This window comes from Anas acuta, chromosome 15 (assembly GCF_963932015.1).
Source record: "Anas acuta chromosome 15, bAnaAcu1.1, whole genome shotgun sequence".
Lineage (NCBI taxonomy): Eukaryota > Metazoa > Chordata > Aves > Anseriformes > Anatidae > Anas > Anas acuta.
This window is the reverse complement of record NC_088993.1, coordinates 11,254,751-11,268,591: the sequence shown is the minus strand read 5'-3', so window position 1 is coordinate 11,268,591 and position 13,841 is coordinate 11,254,751. Positions and strand designations below refer to the sequence as shown.

Genomic DNA, 13,841 nt, shown 5'->3' with positions numbered 1-13,841 from the left:
GATTTTTTAAAATGTATGCTTTACCCAACAAGTTTCCAGAATTTGTTTTAACTGTATTCCTCTCACGTATAGATTTTATTCATATTACTTATGTGCTGTTCTAGCAAAACATAACTGTCCATTCAGAAGTGCTGTTTTGGGATAGTTGGATCTAGCACGTATAAGGGACTTCAAATACTTTATTATACTCTGAAATCTCTTCCCTGTTTCTCGGCTGCAGGTTTTATTCTTCTTATTCTTCCCCTTCACCTTCTGCAGTCACCTTCATAAAATGGCATTGAATGGTCATGTGTCAACGCTGTTTTATAAAATGAACTACAGAGAGATTTACTCCTTGCTTCCTATTTCATGTTCACTCATGCAGTAAGGAAAGGCAGACTTGACCTAGTCCTACTGATTTATGTGCATATTAGTATTAATTCTACAGATTGTGTTGTTTTGTAAAGTATTCTGGACAAATTGTATTAGAAGCAGAGTAGTTAGAGGTTTGGAAACCTTTGCATTGCTTTCTTTCCTTATTATTTTTTTCCTGTATATTACATTCCATTAAGATTTTTTGCCTTCTTTAAGGCATCTGCTGCACAATTAAAACCTTCTGCAATAAATCCTATGAGAGAATAATAAATTTAATGCATTTGAGGCTTAACAGATGTTTAGTTCAATCATATTTATCTGTTACACTCTATTCCTTTGAAACTTCCTATTTTACTGCCTTTCAGGGGCTAATGGCTTCAAAGGACATTGTTTCCAACTTTCCTTTGTCATAAACGCCTTTCTTCTGGGCAAAGGGTAACTTGGAAGAAAGAGCATCTCAACAGAAATGGGATCTAGTAATACACTTGAACTAGATTGTTTCCATCTGTAGCTTTGACTCAGCCTTTCGCTCTTGTTTAACACAAATAATGATGTGGTTTCATCTTGAATACATGAAGTTACTAGACCTGCTCTGAATGCAAAATAGGACAACAGGAGATAAATGAGTGATTATAATTGAGCACTTTTGTCTGTTCCCAGACATCTAAGAAAGTCTTACTAGAAAGACTTGAATTTTTTTCCAGTGACCTCCTCTAAGGAAAAACAAAATTTAATTCTATTTCAAGTAAGTGATACAATTAATATATTTTATTCTAATGTAATCATTTAGTATTTTAAAAGTGTAAGTGATTTTGTTGGCAGCTACTAAGATTTGCTTCTCTGACTCTATTGACTACCTTGCACTAATTCTTCTAGTCTTCTGTTCATCAGAGCAGTCAATGTAGGCTAAAAAGATAACCAGTAAAATCACCCAGCATGTCCAGAGAGATTAACGTGTAACTGCTGCAGAAGTTCTATATTCTGACCTTAAAATGAATGTGCTTATTAGCTATTCTTTTTTCAAGTGAGAATTTGTTAAAAATTGTTTTCCTTATTTTTCATTTACTGTGAAGACAGTTTTTTTTAAGGATGCCTTCTTGCTCATGTGAAGCTGCGTGTGCAGGAGTGTTATGTATTTTGGGTTAGTGACTTCTATATATTTATTTTGGTAACAAAACCAACAGAGCATTAATGGAATTCTAGTCCGTCTTATTTTCCTGATAGAAAATGCAGATACAACAGCCTCAGTTAAGCCTAAAAATCTTTCATGAATTTCTTAGGTTTCAGTTTACAAAATCTTTCTACCTGTGCATTTCACTTATTTGAAATTAAAATAAATTTACCATGAATTTGGCATTACTGTTCATGGCCATATTTCAGATTGTATCTGTATTATACAGCCTAATTTCAAGAACTGTACATGAGAAATGTTTGGTTTATTTTTAATGTGAGATGCTCTCTCAAAACACCTATCTGAATCGTTTCTTTTCTTCCTTGTATTGCACTACTAAGCTAATAGTAAGATAAAGTATCTATAAACATTTATGACTACATTTTTGTTTTCTAGAATAAATGTGGAAATATTTAAAGTACCTTTATCATTTTAGTCACAAAGATTTTACGTTTGGGGTGTGGAGGAGTGGAAGGCAAAAAGGTATCTTTGAAAGGGATGTATTTTAATAGTTATGCTTATCATCAGGACTGGTGGTTTTGGTTTGTTAATTCATTGCATAATATGATGCCTAAAGCTGGTTCAAGTTTACAGTATGTCTGTCATAAATCGGACTTAAGTGGTCTGTTATCATGCAGTCTAGTCACATCATTATGCTTGCTAGCTATGGGGTTTGACAGTGAATGATGATAAGGCTAATATTTGGTTACTGTGTATTATGAGGTCTCATATATAAAACCTGATCATGAGCAGCTTTAATATATAGCAAAATGTTTTTAATTGATGTGAGAAATGCATGTTTGCCTTCACTTCAGGGAGTTTTCTGTACCTTTTTACAAACTGAATAATCGCTGAATGCCAGAGTCTGGTGTTAGTTTATGCCATTATTAATCTAGAGTAACCCATTATCTTTATTAGAGCTACTCTATAAATCACTATTGTAATTAAAATCAAAATATTCTCTTGAACTTGTTCAATTTCCAACCCACTTGGATGCTGTTACAGGTAGGCTAGGGGTCATTTTGCCTCTCCTGAATTAGTCTCCTGCAAAAACTTTTCTCCTTGTATAAATCTTACTTGGGAGGGCCATCTAAACTTGGCTAACCCATTATCTTAAACCAGCGATAAAAGACCATGGGATATGTTCATTATAAAAGTGTTCTCTATTCAAAGTACAGAATCTGACCTCTAATGTAAACTATAATTTAGATCTTAATAGGTCAGAGTGTGCTTACTATGGGTTCCTTTCAAAATGTTGATTCAAAACATGAAAGAGGAAATGAAATGGGTGAGCCAGCACATACAGCGAGTGCCTCTGGATTACCAGCAGCAGTAAAGAGATTGCAGTATGAAATCTCTTCTGTCTGATGCACTATGTACAGGGAGCCTTTGGTTAACAGTAAAAGAAAATGCAATGAGACAGTCACTGATATTTAAAAATAAAATTCAAGTGTTTTACGGTGCATAAAGAAAAAAAAAGTTGTGAAATAATCCAGCACAAACTGTTCAGAAGGAAGCGTAGTTCTTAAAGTTCTCTTAATCTCAGGACATGTTTTGGCAGTATTCTTTGCGATAAAGATTAACAAAATAAAAATGTTTCTAACCAAGCATTCAAAGCCTAAAGACTTGAAGGCTGCAGTTGCTTCAAGTGCTGTGTGAGACAAAAATAACAACCTCCAAGCGTCAGGTTTTCCATTCTTGACGCACCAGGTGAATGGGTTGTTTTATTGAGCGTTTACACTGTGGTGGCAGAGCCGGGCAGAGGAAGGGAGTGTGAAAGAGCGACGCGAGAGCTGAGTCAATACCCGGCGTTGTTGGATGTCTGTCAGGACTTGGAAAGCTCTGCCTGGCTGCGTGAGCGTTGCCAAGTATTAGCTAAGTGCACCGCTTTGGCAGCAGATCTCAGAACGGACTTTTGATGAAGAGTGAGAATAAGTTCATTTTAAAGAATAAAAACCTATAAGAGCAATTTTTTGATGACCATTTCAATGTTCATCCTGAATTTCTGTGACTTTCCAAGCAGCTTTCTGTTCTGCGCACTTAAAACCAAACAAACTTTGTAATCTTACTTGTATTGGATTTTTTTTCCTTATGTCTTCTAACACTATTTTTCTTAAGTTGCTGATAAATTTTTTAAAAACTCCTCCAATTTTAAAATGCCATTACAGTCTAAAATATAACTTCTCATTTGAGTTTGATAAAACAAACACTACAGACTAAATTGCATTCACTTCTGCAGCCTTAAAATAACCAGGTGGCTTACTCGTGTTGGTTAATTCAGTGTTTATGATAAATAACATGGTAAATACATGGTATTTACTTCTCTGTTGCATGTGAAATAACTAATTACTGTAGCAACTCTCAGTTCTCATAGCATTTACCTTTGTATTTTGGTAATCACCAGCAACCTTAAATATAAAAGAAAAAAAAACACATAACACTGTAGGCTGTACAGAAGGCCTCAGAAAAATAGGGTTTTATATATATATATATATATATATATATCATACGGTTTACAAACACATAGATATGTGTATATATAAGAATATATATATGTAGTTTGAAAAGAGAAAAGTAATTATATATATCCAGTCACTATGAGATGGTATCTGCATTAGATGGGAAGGTTACCAAAGCACTAACGTATACTATGAGAGAGACAGGTCTTGATGGCTGGGGAAATGTTGAGAAAGGAGAAGATGAGAAGGATCGCATCAAAAGTTCTGTGTCATTTGTGTCATTTAGCTGAATTTGTCAGTTATCTGCACCTTTTGGGGAGCTTTTTTGGGAACTGAGGCACTGTAGGATGACATATCTTTGCTGACTGACTCAGTCTTGTGCTGTGGCTCTGCCAGTGGCACAGAGTCAGAAAACCAAAATTATGGAGCTTTGTACGTTGGAACAAGAGCCTTTCAGGTTTAATACCGTAAGAACCTGCATGGCAAAGACTTCATTGTGGGATAATGAAAGGTTGATTGACAAATAGATTACTGGAGGAGGCATGACAGTGACCCAGCCCTGAAATAGAACCCGTGTTCTTGCAGTGGAAATGTAATGACAGAAAACACATCTGTAGACAAAAAGCCATTATACCAGCTCCTGGCTGAGGCCTGGTAAGTACCTACGGTTCTAGTCTGGGTGAGGTCAAACTGGCCACTTTGGGACATGTCCAGCTGCTCCTCCGAGCCGTACGCTGCAGTCTCCTAGACCAGACTGGCACACATTCAGCATGTCAGTGCCAGCACAGCTGGGAGGGAGCTGGATGATGTGGCCATCGGCATCCTGAGCAGGATGATGTGGTCGCCCGCATACAGGGCAGGACTGCAGCAGGCCCAGTTTGGATAGGTTTGCGTGTAGAACCACACCCAAGGAATGAGTTTTTTTCCTCTACACCCTTCTAAAGCAAAGTGCAACATTCCAGCTGCTAACTGCTAGCAGTTAAAAGTAAGTTATGCAACCTGGTGCTAGAAGACAGCAAAGGGTAATAGGCATTTTTAGGATGAGTTGAGAAGAAGCTGAGAAATCTGCCTCTCCTTGGCTGTTAATGCTATAGTCAGGTTCTGATAAAACAGTGCAAGAAATTAATCAGCATGTGTATCAGATCTGTTTTAGCAGGTGTGCCGTCAATGAATGTGAAAGGTTACTTTGATTTTGAGGGAGCAGTTAGTTAACCATTAAGGTTCACTTTTCAGACTAAGAAACAGCTATTTAAGTAGTAACAAGTATCTTTACTTTTTATATGCTATTCCCTGACTTGGCAAGAAAAGAGCCTGTTCCTAAACCAATGTGTGCTATCCTGGAGAGAAGGAAGTAGTTATTTTGTCTGGCACTCCAAGTCTTCTTTGCAAAATAACATGATTAATTATTCTTCTATCATTTGTGAGCTTCTTGGTTTGTCTGTGCCCATATATATTTATTTCAACTGCTGTAATGAGCAACAGCAAGAGGTTTCCTATCTCTCTTAAATATTCTAGTTATTAACGGTATCAGTTAAATATATTTTATTGCTGCTCTTTGTTAACTAACTTCAAAGCTCTATGAAAGAAACAAATACGGTTGTATGCTTATCAACAGGCCAAGTTCTCACAGAAATTTCAAGAACACACAAGAAACTTAATGACAGTCTAGAGGAAAGTGTAAGTTAAACAACTTCTTAATCTATCCAACCTTTTGAAATTATAAACTACTTTTGCTGATTTTTAATAACCCTTCATTCATTTGCTTTTCAAGTTCAAAAAATTTCATAAAGAAATTATATCTGAACTGGAGAAGAAAACAGACCTGGATGTAAAATACATGACTGTAAGTACATTCAATTCTAATACCAACAAGCTCGTATTTTATTTATCTGTTGTTAGGCATAGACTTTTTCAGAAATTGTTCCCTAGAAGTTAGTTAGTATGACAGATTTGAGCTTTAAATACATAAACATGGCCAAAATTTTCATGCTTATGTTGAGTTAAAATAGGAACCAATGCTTGATGACTTAATAGCATTCTTAAACTAAAGGTGACAAAAGCAATTGGTCACCTAATTTGATGTGTATTAGTGATAATCTATGGAAATGTTTTTTAAATGCTTACAAATGTTGCACTGCTGAGTGCATTATAAGATATTTTAAATATTTTGATTGCAGGCAACTTTAAAGAGGTACCAAAACGAACACAGAAGCAAATTAGATTCTCTAGAGAAGTCTCAGGCTGAGCTGAAAAAAATCAGAAGGAAAAGCCAAGGAGCACGAAATGTAATGAAGTATGAGCATAAAGAAATGGAGGTCAGTGTGTTGTCTCTTAAGTTTTTTTGTTTTGTTTTAAATGAGAACTGGTCAAAACATTAAGCTGTTTCAGGTCATATCTGAATCTATTTTAAAACTTGACTTCTGAAGCTTACAACAATTTTTATATATGCAATGTAATTAGTTAATACACATAACTCCTCTGTAAATTGTTTGGCAACAGTTAAACTAACTTCAAAGAATGTGTATTGTTGATTTCTCAAAGCTGTTTTATATCAAGGGGGCTCCTAGAATATGCATTCTGGTTGAAAATAAATGCTGGTACTGTATTGTTGTATATGTTCAGAGACGTTTTCTTCAGTTTCTAGATTTATTCACTTGACCACTACTTGGTGAACTACTTTAAATTATCTCAGTAACTACACCTTTATGCATAAGTTTATGCAGCCATGCCATGCAACTTCAACAGTAATTTGCTATAAATTAATATTCCAAAGTAGGCAACATCACTTATTATTTATTTCCTTTCCTGCAGATCTTAAACAGCATTGCCATCTTGAGGCAAAATAAGAAATGGCAAGGCAGTAAAGAGAACCTTTGTTTTAAATAAGTCATATTCTGGCTATCACGTGTATCAGAAAATACTTGCTATTGATATTTTTATTTGCACGAGCTTTTTGTTTTATATTATGTTTTATATTTTTTCCTCCATATTTTTCTGTTTTAATTTTCTGTTCAAAGAAAGCTTTGTTTATAACAAGGTACAACAAAAATAAATAAAGAATAGCTCCTATTTCTTACTGCTTGTCTTTTAACCTGCATTCAGAAGATCAGTTCTTTTTAATGTATTGGACTGAGAATTCAAGAATTAATATTTAAGCACATTTTAGCCATGAATCTTCATAACCTTAGATAAATATACTTTAGTCTCTTTAGTATCTCATTTTCCCCCTCTAAAATGAAGTATAGATTCATCACAGCTTTGTGAGAGTAAATGTAACTGCTATGGAGCAGATGAAGGTAATTAGTCTAATTAGAGAATGAACACCTGTGGCCTTAAAATTGCTCAGCTCAGTTGCTACTGCTTTGAAGTCGTATTCTTATTTGCTGTAGATATTACTTAGATGCTAAAAGACTTTTTTTTTGTTTTGCTTCCTTTCCCCTTTTAAATAGAATCAGATAATTATTTAGGTTGGAAAAGACCCTTAAGATCATGAAGCCCAATGATCTGTCTGTCGTGACAAGTCCACCACTAAACTATGTCCCCAAGTGCCACATTCACACATCTCTAAAATACATCCAGGGGTTGCAACTCTACCACCTCCCTGGGCAGCCTGTTCCAAAGCCTAACATCCTTTTTGAGAATAAACTCTGCCTGACATGCAGCCTAAACCTCCCTGGTGCAACTTTTCATGTGCCTAGATTACTACTTGCCTATAATAAAAAATATATGTTTACCTGATGAGGTTGGAGAATTAGGTGTATGCATGAAAAGAGAATAACTTTGAAGCAGAGCCACCTTACCCCGCTTTTCCAGTAACTTTTTCTAGGGTTTTTGGAGTTCACTTCAGTAATTGAATAGAGTACACCACATAAAACTAAGAGACTTTTTTTTTCCTTAGTATTTGGAAACCGTGAACTCTCGACAGACTGATATTCAGAGATTTATTGCAGAAGGCTGTAGAGAAGCTCTACTTGAAGAAAAAAGAAGATTCTGTTTTCTGGTTGACAAGCACTGCAGTTTTACCCAGCACATGCACTTCTATCATGTTCAGGTCAGTGGCATGAGTGTAAATAGAAATGAAACTCCCGAAATCTAATCCTATAGGAGATCTTAAGCATCTCTTTTAGTATCAAGATGAGACTGCCATAAATAGTTAAGACAGCACTAGGAACACTGTAGTACCAGACAAGTATTGCATTCTGTTCACAAAAATGTTTACAATGCAATATTCTCATAAACTATAAAGGGTTACTATGAATTTTTAAAAAATCTACAGAAATTCCAGTATCTGACCCTGAAAAAGAGCGTTCTTTCTATTACATACTATTTGTTTCAAATATATATTACATAATTATGAACTTGTTTGAAAAGACTTCCATTTCAGTTATGTTATCATTTTGCTGTAACAAAATTTAGCAAGTAGCTCTGTGTAATTTTATGCAAAAGCATATATTTGACTAGTACCTTTTACGTTTGGATGCAGTGTGCAGAATTCCTCAACTCCAAGCTGCCTGGGTGGCAGGAAATTTGTAGTGATGCTACCAAAGTGCCTGAAAAAGTCAAAATGATGATAGACGAAATAAGGACACCTGGTTCCACTCCAGTATCAGGAACACCACAGCCTTCACCAATGATAGAGAGAAATACCATGGTATGTCTTTCTCTGATAGTTAAAGGTTCTCTTTTAAATGGGACTAGATTGGCTTCACTAGTTTCTTTTGTACTTAAGCATTTGGATTCAAGTCTATAATGTAACTCAGCTGGAATATACTGGGGTTGGATAAAAGCCAATCATTAAGCTGAAGCTCTACCACTGGAAAAATTCACAATGTATATGGTTAGCAGAAGTGTATATCCAAACAAGGCTCAGTTTTCAGTTAGGAGCTCAGGACTTTTTCTGCAGTGCCCAGTCTTAGGACTTCATTTGTTGTAACAGTTCCATATCCTAAATTCTTAACTGTAAGTACTAGTAATTTCATGCTCTGCTAGCTTAATATAAGCTTAAACAAAATGTTACTTTCTTTCTTCCCTCTATTTTTTTGTTTTACCATTAGTTGTTGAATTTCTAAATTATACTAATCTCCAAATTTATTTATTTATTCAAAGAAATTTACTTATCTAGGTGTGAGTGTGCTATTTGTGGAAATGGGGGCTTTTATAGCATTCCCACTAACAAATGTGTATCAAGGGACAGGACTCTCTTGCAAAGTATCCTATCAACAACTTCATAGGAATGTAGGGACTTTCTGGCTGGCCTACATATATATAATCTGGGAAAATTTGAGCATTGCTTTCTAGAATTTTATGTTGCAAATAACCCAGGTGTCACTGTCATCTCAGTATTGTAATAATTTTTATATATTTTTTTTTGTGACTCTAGATTGGAAATGATTTTTATACTTATGAAAGTGTATCAAAGGTGCCCCCTGCTCCTACAGGTAGGGCATACATTAGTCCACTGGTTGATATGTTTAACAATCCTGCAACGGTTCCAAAGACATCTTCCGAAAGACTAAATTCAACAGGTGAGTGTCATTTTGTTGCAAACTATAAGAGCAAATGGCACGTTACAGTATTAAAAATTATCTTTGGATTTCTTGGCTACTATCGTGATGTGAATTCCAGGGCATATGGAGGAGTAAAGAATGTTCCTTATGAAATATTTATATATGAGTTACCTAACAGGCAAAATATACGTCATAAGAAGGGAAGAACTGTTAGCAGTAAAATACAGGTCAAGATTCTATTTTAATCAGGTAAAATACAGGTAGATTATATTTTAATCACTTTACATGCATACCTGATTCTCCCAGTTTAACTGCTCCTCGGACTCCCAATCTTACTGGAAGAATACATTCTGTAATTTTGAACAAGACACATCTGTGTGATTATTTCAGTGCACACAAACAAACGTGAACTAATATTGCAGTCTTGTTTTGGTTTCCTTTAAGGATATGTAAGTTAGGGAAGAATGCACATGGGACAAAATGAGCAGTCTTGTATTTCTTTCCTGAAACACAAAATCCTCTTTAGATTTGTTTTGCTAGTTTCTAAAATACTAATCCTTGGCTTACTCTGCTATAGGGAAAGAACTAAGCCTACATCACAACAAAAGAAATGCAGAACTCTTCAGTGTAATAATAGCATTTCCAGCATTTCTTCCTTAAAAAAAAATGCTCTGCAATACATTGTGCTGGTCAAATAATACACATTTTTGAGACATCCTTTAAATCTTCTGGTAAACATCTGATGTCTGCCAAGTGTCTGCATTTGTCATTGATTCAGTTGAAGTCGAGTGCTAGGTTCATTTGCAAATGAAATCTTGGACTTCATACACACCTTTTTCTTTTTTTTTTCCCTTTTTCTTTTTTTTTTTTTAAAGGAAAATTTTCAAAGGTCTTCTGTAGCTGTGTATGGTTAGCATTTTCATGGCAAAAGAAGAAGCAGTAGCAAGTTAAAATTCATGTAACTTCTTATTACCTGTTGATTCAACCTTATTGTGATGTGCATTTGTATACACATACACTATTAAGAACTTTGTGGTGGTAAGAAATGGTAGATAACTGAGAGTCTTAGCAGAAAGTAAAGCAGTACAAAGTTTCAGAACTTCATCTGCATTGAGTTTTCCTTTACCTATTTTTCTTTTCCCATTGGACAGCTAATTGTATTTTATTAGTGTGGTTAATTTTGCTTTTCTTTTCTTGTTTTGCTTTTTTTTGACAGAGAGTTCAGAAGATGCCAGTTTATCACGCTCAACTTCTGTTGCCACAGGGTTGAATATAATGAAGAGGCAAAAAGTGAAGACAATCTTCCCACATACTGCTGGAAGTAACAAGACATTACTTAGCTTTGCACAGGGGGATATCATCGTGCTTCTTGTAGCTGAAGAAAAGGATGGCTGGCTTTATGGGGAACATGAGTCAACTAAAGCGTAAGATAGTCAATACTTTACCCAATCTGAACACGAAAGAAAAATGTCTCTCATCAGGTTTCATTAGCAGATAATAGTAAATGGTTTTCCACCCTTTTTGCTGGCTATCATTGACTGGGGACTTGAAGTCCTTCTGTCAGGTGAATCACTGAGTTTATCTTAGGGAGATCTTGTACACTAATTTGATATCATCAGACCCAGGCCTTTAAATGTTAAATCTTCTGAAGTCTACTGTTTTGTCTGGTGTTGTCTTTTGAAAGATCATTCCAATTGTATATAATACGAAATTGAAAACCTTTCCCATTACAGAAAAGGATGGTTTCCATCATCATATACTAGACCACTGGAAGAACCAGCAGAAGAAAAAGCATTTGCCCCAGTGCCAAGGTAACATTTTGAGCAGGACTTGCAAAAATGCCCAAATCTTTACACTTCTGTAACATCTATTAATCGTGTTAACATTTCTGCTTACAGTTGATGTTGTTCAGTGGCATATATAGTAAGTACTTTCTAACAATCTGTAGTATGATCCCTTGATTACATTATCATGTTTTAACGGTTATACAGAGACCCCAAGAACTAGCATCACCCCAACTTTAATTTAGAGTCCCACTGATTTCAGGGAGATTACATGCTTTAACTTTCAGCTCATCCACTTCTGTTCTTTCTTGGTACTAAAGACATGTGAGAGGAACTGAAAATGTTATTTGTTGGGTTCTGTCTTACAGCCCTGCACCTATTAGAAGTGTTAGTTCTGTGAATCTTGCAGAAAAAGCTGGTGTTGTCCTCCCACCACCAGATTATCTGGGGTCTTCGCAAACAGGTTCATCGTCAGATAAGAGAATGGAGTCTTCCAAAGGCACTACTGTTAAAACACCAACCGACAGACCAGAAAATGTGGGTCAGGTAAGTAATCAATACCACAAATCTAAGTGTTCTGCCCTGCTTACTTTTCTTGACCTGCTTAACTGAGTTCTTAAATGAGGCCCTGAAATATTCTGGTTTAGTTATTTGTACTTGACTTCAGCGGCCATTCAGTGCACCTGTCTTCTGGATTCTTATGCTTTTTTTGGTATCTCAATCCAAAAAAATCATAGTAATAAGAAGGGAGATACATTGTTTAGTGATATAATTAAGAGTATTAGCAGCCTTTCTCTGCATAGCAGAGAAAATTTCTCAGGAATGTAATCTATGAAACTTGAGAGTAAATCCTGATAGAAAGTAATACAAATCCATCATCTTAAGTGACTTTAGAACTGTAGTGGGACAGGGGATTTAGAATAGCATAAGCTCTGTTTTAAAGAATAATTTAAACACCAACATGAAAGTTAGTGTTACTTTTATGAATCTTGTGGAGGAATATGCATACTAATTAATGTCTATATTCAGCAAAATTACAGATGGGTGGAAATGCATTTTTATGAACAAGTAATGATACATAAATTTGGTATTTCTACTATTATGTCAGCATTCAAACAATGATTCAAAATGAAGACTAATATAACCAAACAATTGCTGGTACCATAGCAAATTTCTAAGAAGTCAGGAATCTTATAGAAAAAAAACATACAATTATTTATCAGTTAGACCAAAACATTTTGTATACTATTACTATACTATACTGCTATAACATCTAAGCAGCCTTTGGGCTGTCCTTCTACGAGATGTTTTTGCTTTCTAAGTGACCTGTTGAATCATACAGTATAAATTGAAGATAATTTTGTAAATTTGTATTTGATGGAGGTAAAACTAAGAAATTTAAAAAGCAAAAACTGAAAGTTTATTGCATCGCATTTTGATTCACAGTGAAAGATTCCATGTAAGTTGAAAGGATGACTATATAATGGTACTTATCTCCTGTAAAATGGAAAGGCATCAGGAAACAATGGTCTTCATCCAAGAAGCCTCCTTTCCTTCCATTTCATTGAAGTCTACTAATAGTAATGTCAAGTATATCTACAGCATTTTTTACTTCAACATATTAGCTATTTTGGGCAAGGGTTGACAAGTGTTTGTTATACTGACAAGCAAAGAGAATGAACTATGTTTAAAATAAGTAAAAATAGATACATTAATTTAATAATAATCAAAATATATAAATCACCTCCAATACATCACAATAGACAAAATTACCATTAGAATAATGCATGCAGCAGATGTACAGAAATACTGAGTTATGTATATATATATTTGAATCCACACTCAGGTAATTTTATGTATCAGTACTGATCCTTGTTATTCACTATTCATCCCACTAGTGGGATGCCACCCACTAGATCACGTTGCTCGTCTAGCCTGGCCTTTGAACACCTCCAGGCACAGCCTCTCTAGGCAGCCTGTGCCAGAGCCTCACCACCCTCTCAGTGAAGAATTTTCTCCTACAGAGGAGGAAATAAATAGGAAGTATATAATTTGTGCAGTGATGTCACATTTCTAGGACAATGTTTTTCTCCAGGGAATAAAGCTTTTCACATGCATCGAAGGAGTATCAAGAAGTAAGATCAAAATTTTAGTGTTAAGTCACTTTCAAATGGAATATCTGAGAACTTCTAAAATTATTATGAAGAAGGACATCTACAGTTTGATATATTTGTGGTTTTCATTTTTGGATAAAGAAGCAATGAGCCTTAACAATTATGTGATGTCAGATTTATACATTGGTTCATTTATTCTATGACTATCTGTTGAGACCTATGGGATCAACATGTCCTTCAAATGTAATTATGTTCTCAATAGTTAAAAGATGTATCAGCCTGTGAAAGTTGCAAAGCAAGCAGTACAGTGAGTTCTTTGCCCTGTGACAAGTAAAAGGTGACTTACTATAGACCTTTTAAAATTATTGAATCCATTAAATTGCTATGGTATCACTGTTCTGTGCTGCTGTCTGGCCTTAGTCAGCTCGCAAGTGCTGTCAACCTTATGGAAG

General features: G+C 35.2%; 1 protein-coding gene and 1 long non-coding RNA gene across 3 annotated transcripts in view; one reads left to right on the top strand and one right to left on the bottom strand.

The window, feature by feature from the left end:
- The window catches only part of LOC137864711 (uncharacterized), an 85,265-nt gene extending 76,682 nt beyond the window's left edge, over positions 1-8,583 (bottom strand). Inside the window, exon 1 of the long non-coding RNA XR_011101600.1 lies at positions 8,449-8,583. This is a non-coding gene — a long non-coding RNA (uncharacterized lncRNA). The remainder of the gene's footprint in view (positions 1-8,448) is intronic.
- The window catches only part of BAIAP2L1 (BAR/IMD domain containing adaptor protein 2 like 1), a 39,457-nt gene that overhangs the window by 22,029 nt on the left and 3,587 nt on the right, over positions 1-13,841 (top strand). For both annotated transcript variants that reach the window (XM_068699100.1, XM_068699101.1), the window contains 9 exons: positions 5,600-5,661; positions 5,756-5,827; positions 6,162-6,299; positions 7,883-8,035; positions 8,468-8,635; positions 9,365-9,509; positions 10,708-10,915; positions 11,225-11,302; positions 11,644-11,821. In XM_068699100.1, the coding sequence (XP_068555201.1) occupies positions 5,600-5,661; positions 5,756-5,827; positions 6,162-6,299; positions 7,883-8,035; positions 8,468-8,635; positions 9,365-9,509; positions 10,708-10,915; positions 11,225-11,302; positions 11,644-11,821 (1,202 nt within the window). The remainder of the gene's footprint in view (positions 1-5,599; positions 5,662-5,755; positions 5,828-6,161; positions 6,300-7,882; positions 8,036-8,467; positions 8,636-9,364; positions 9,510-10,707; positions 10,916-11,224; positions 11,303-11,643; positions 11,822-13,841) is intronic.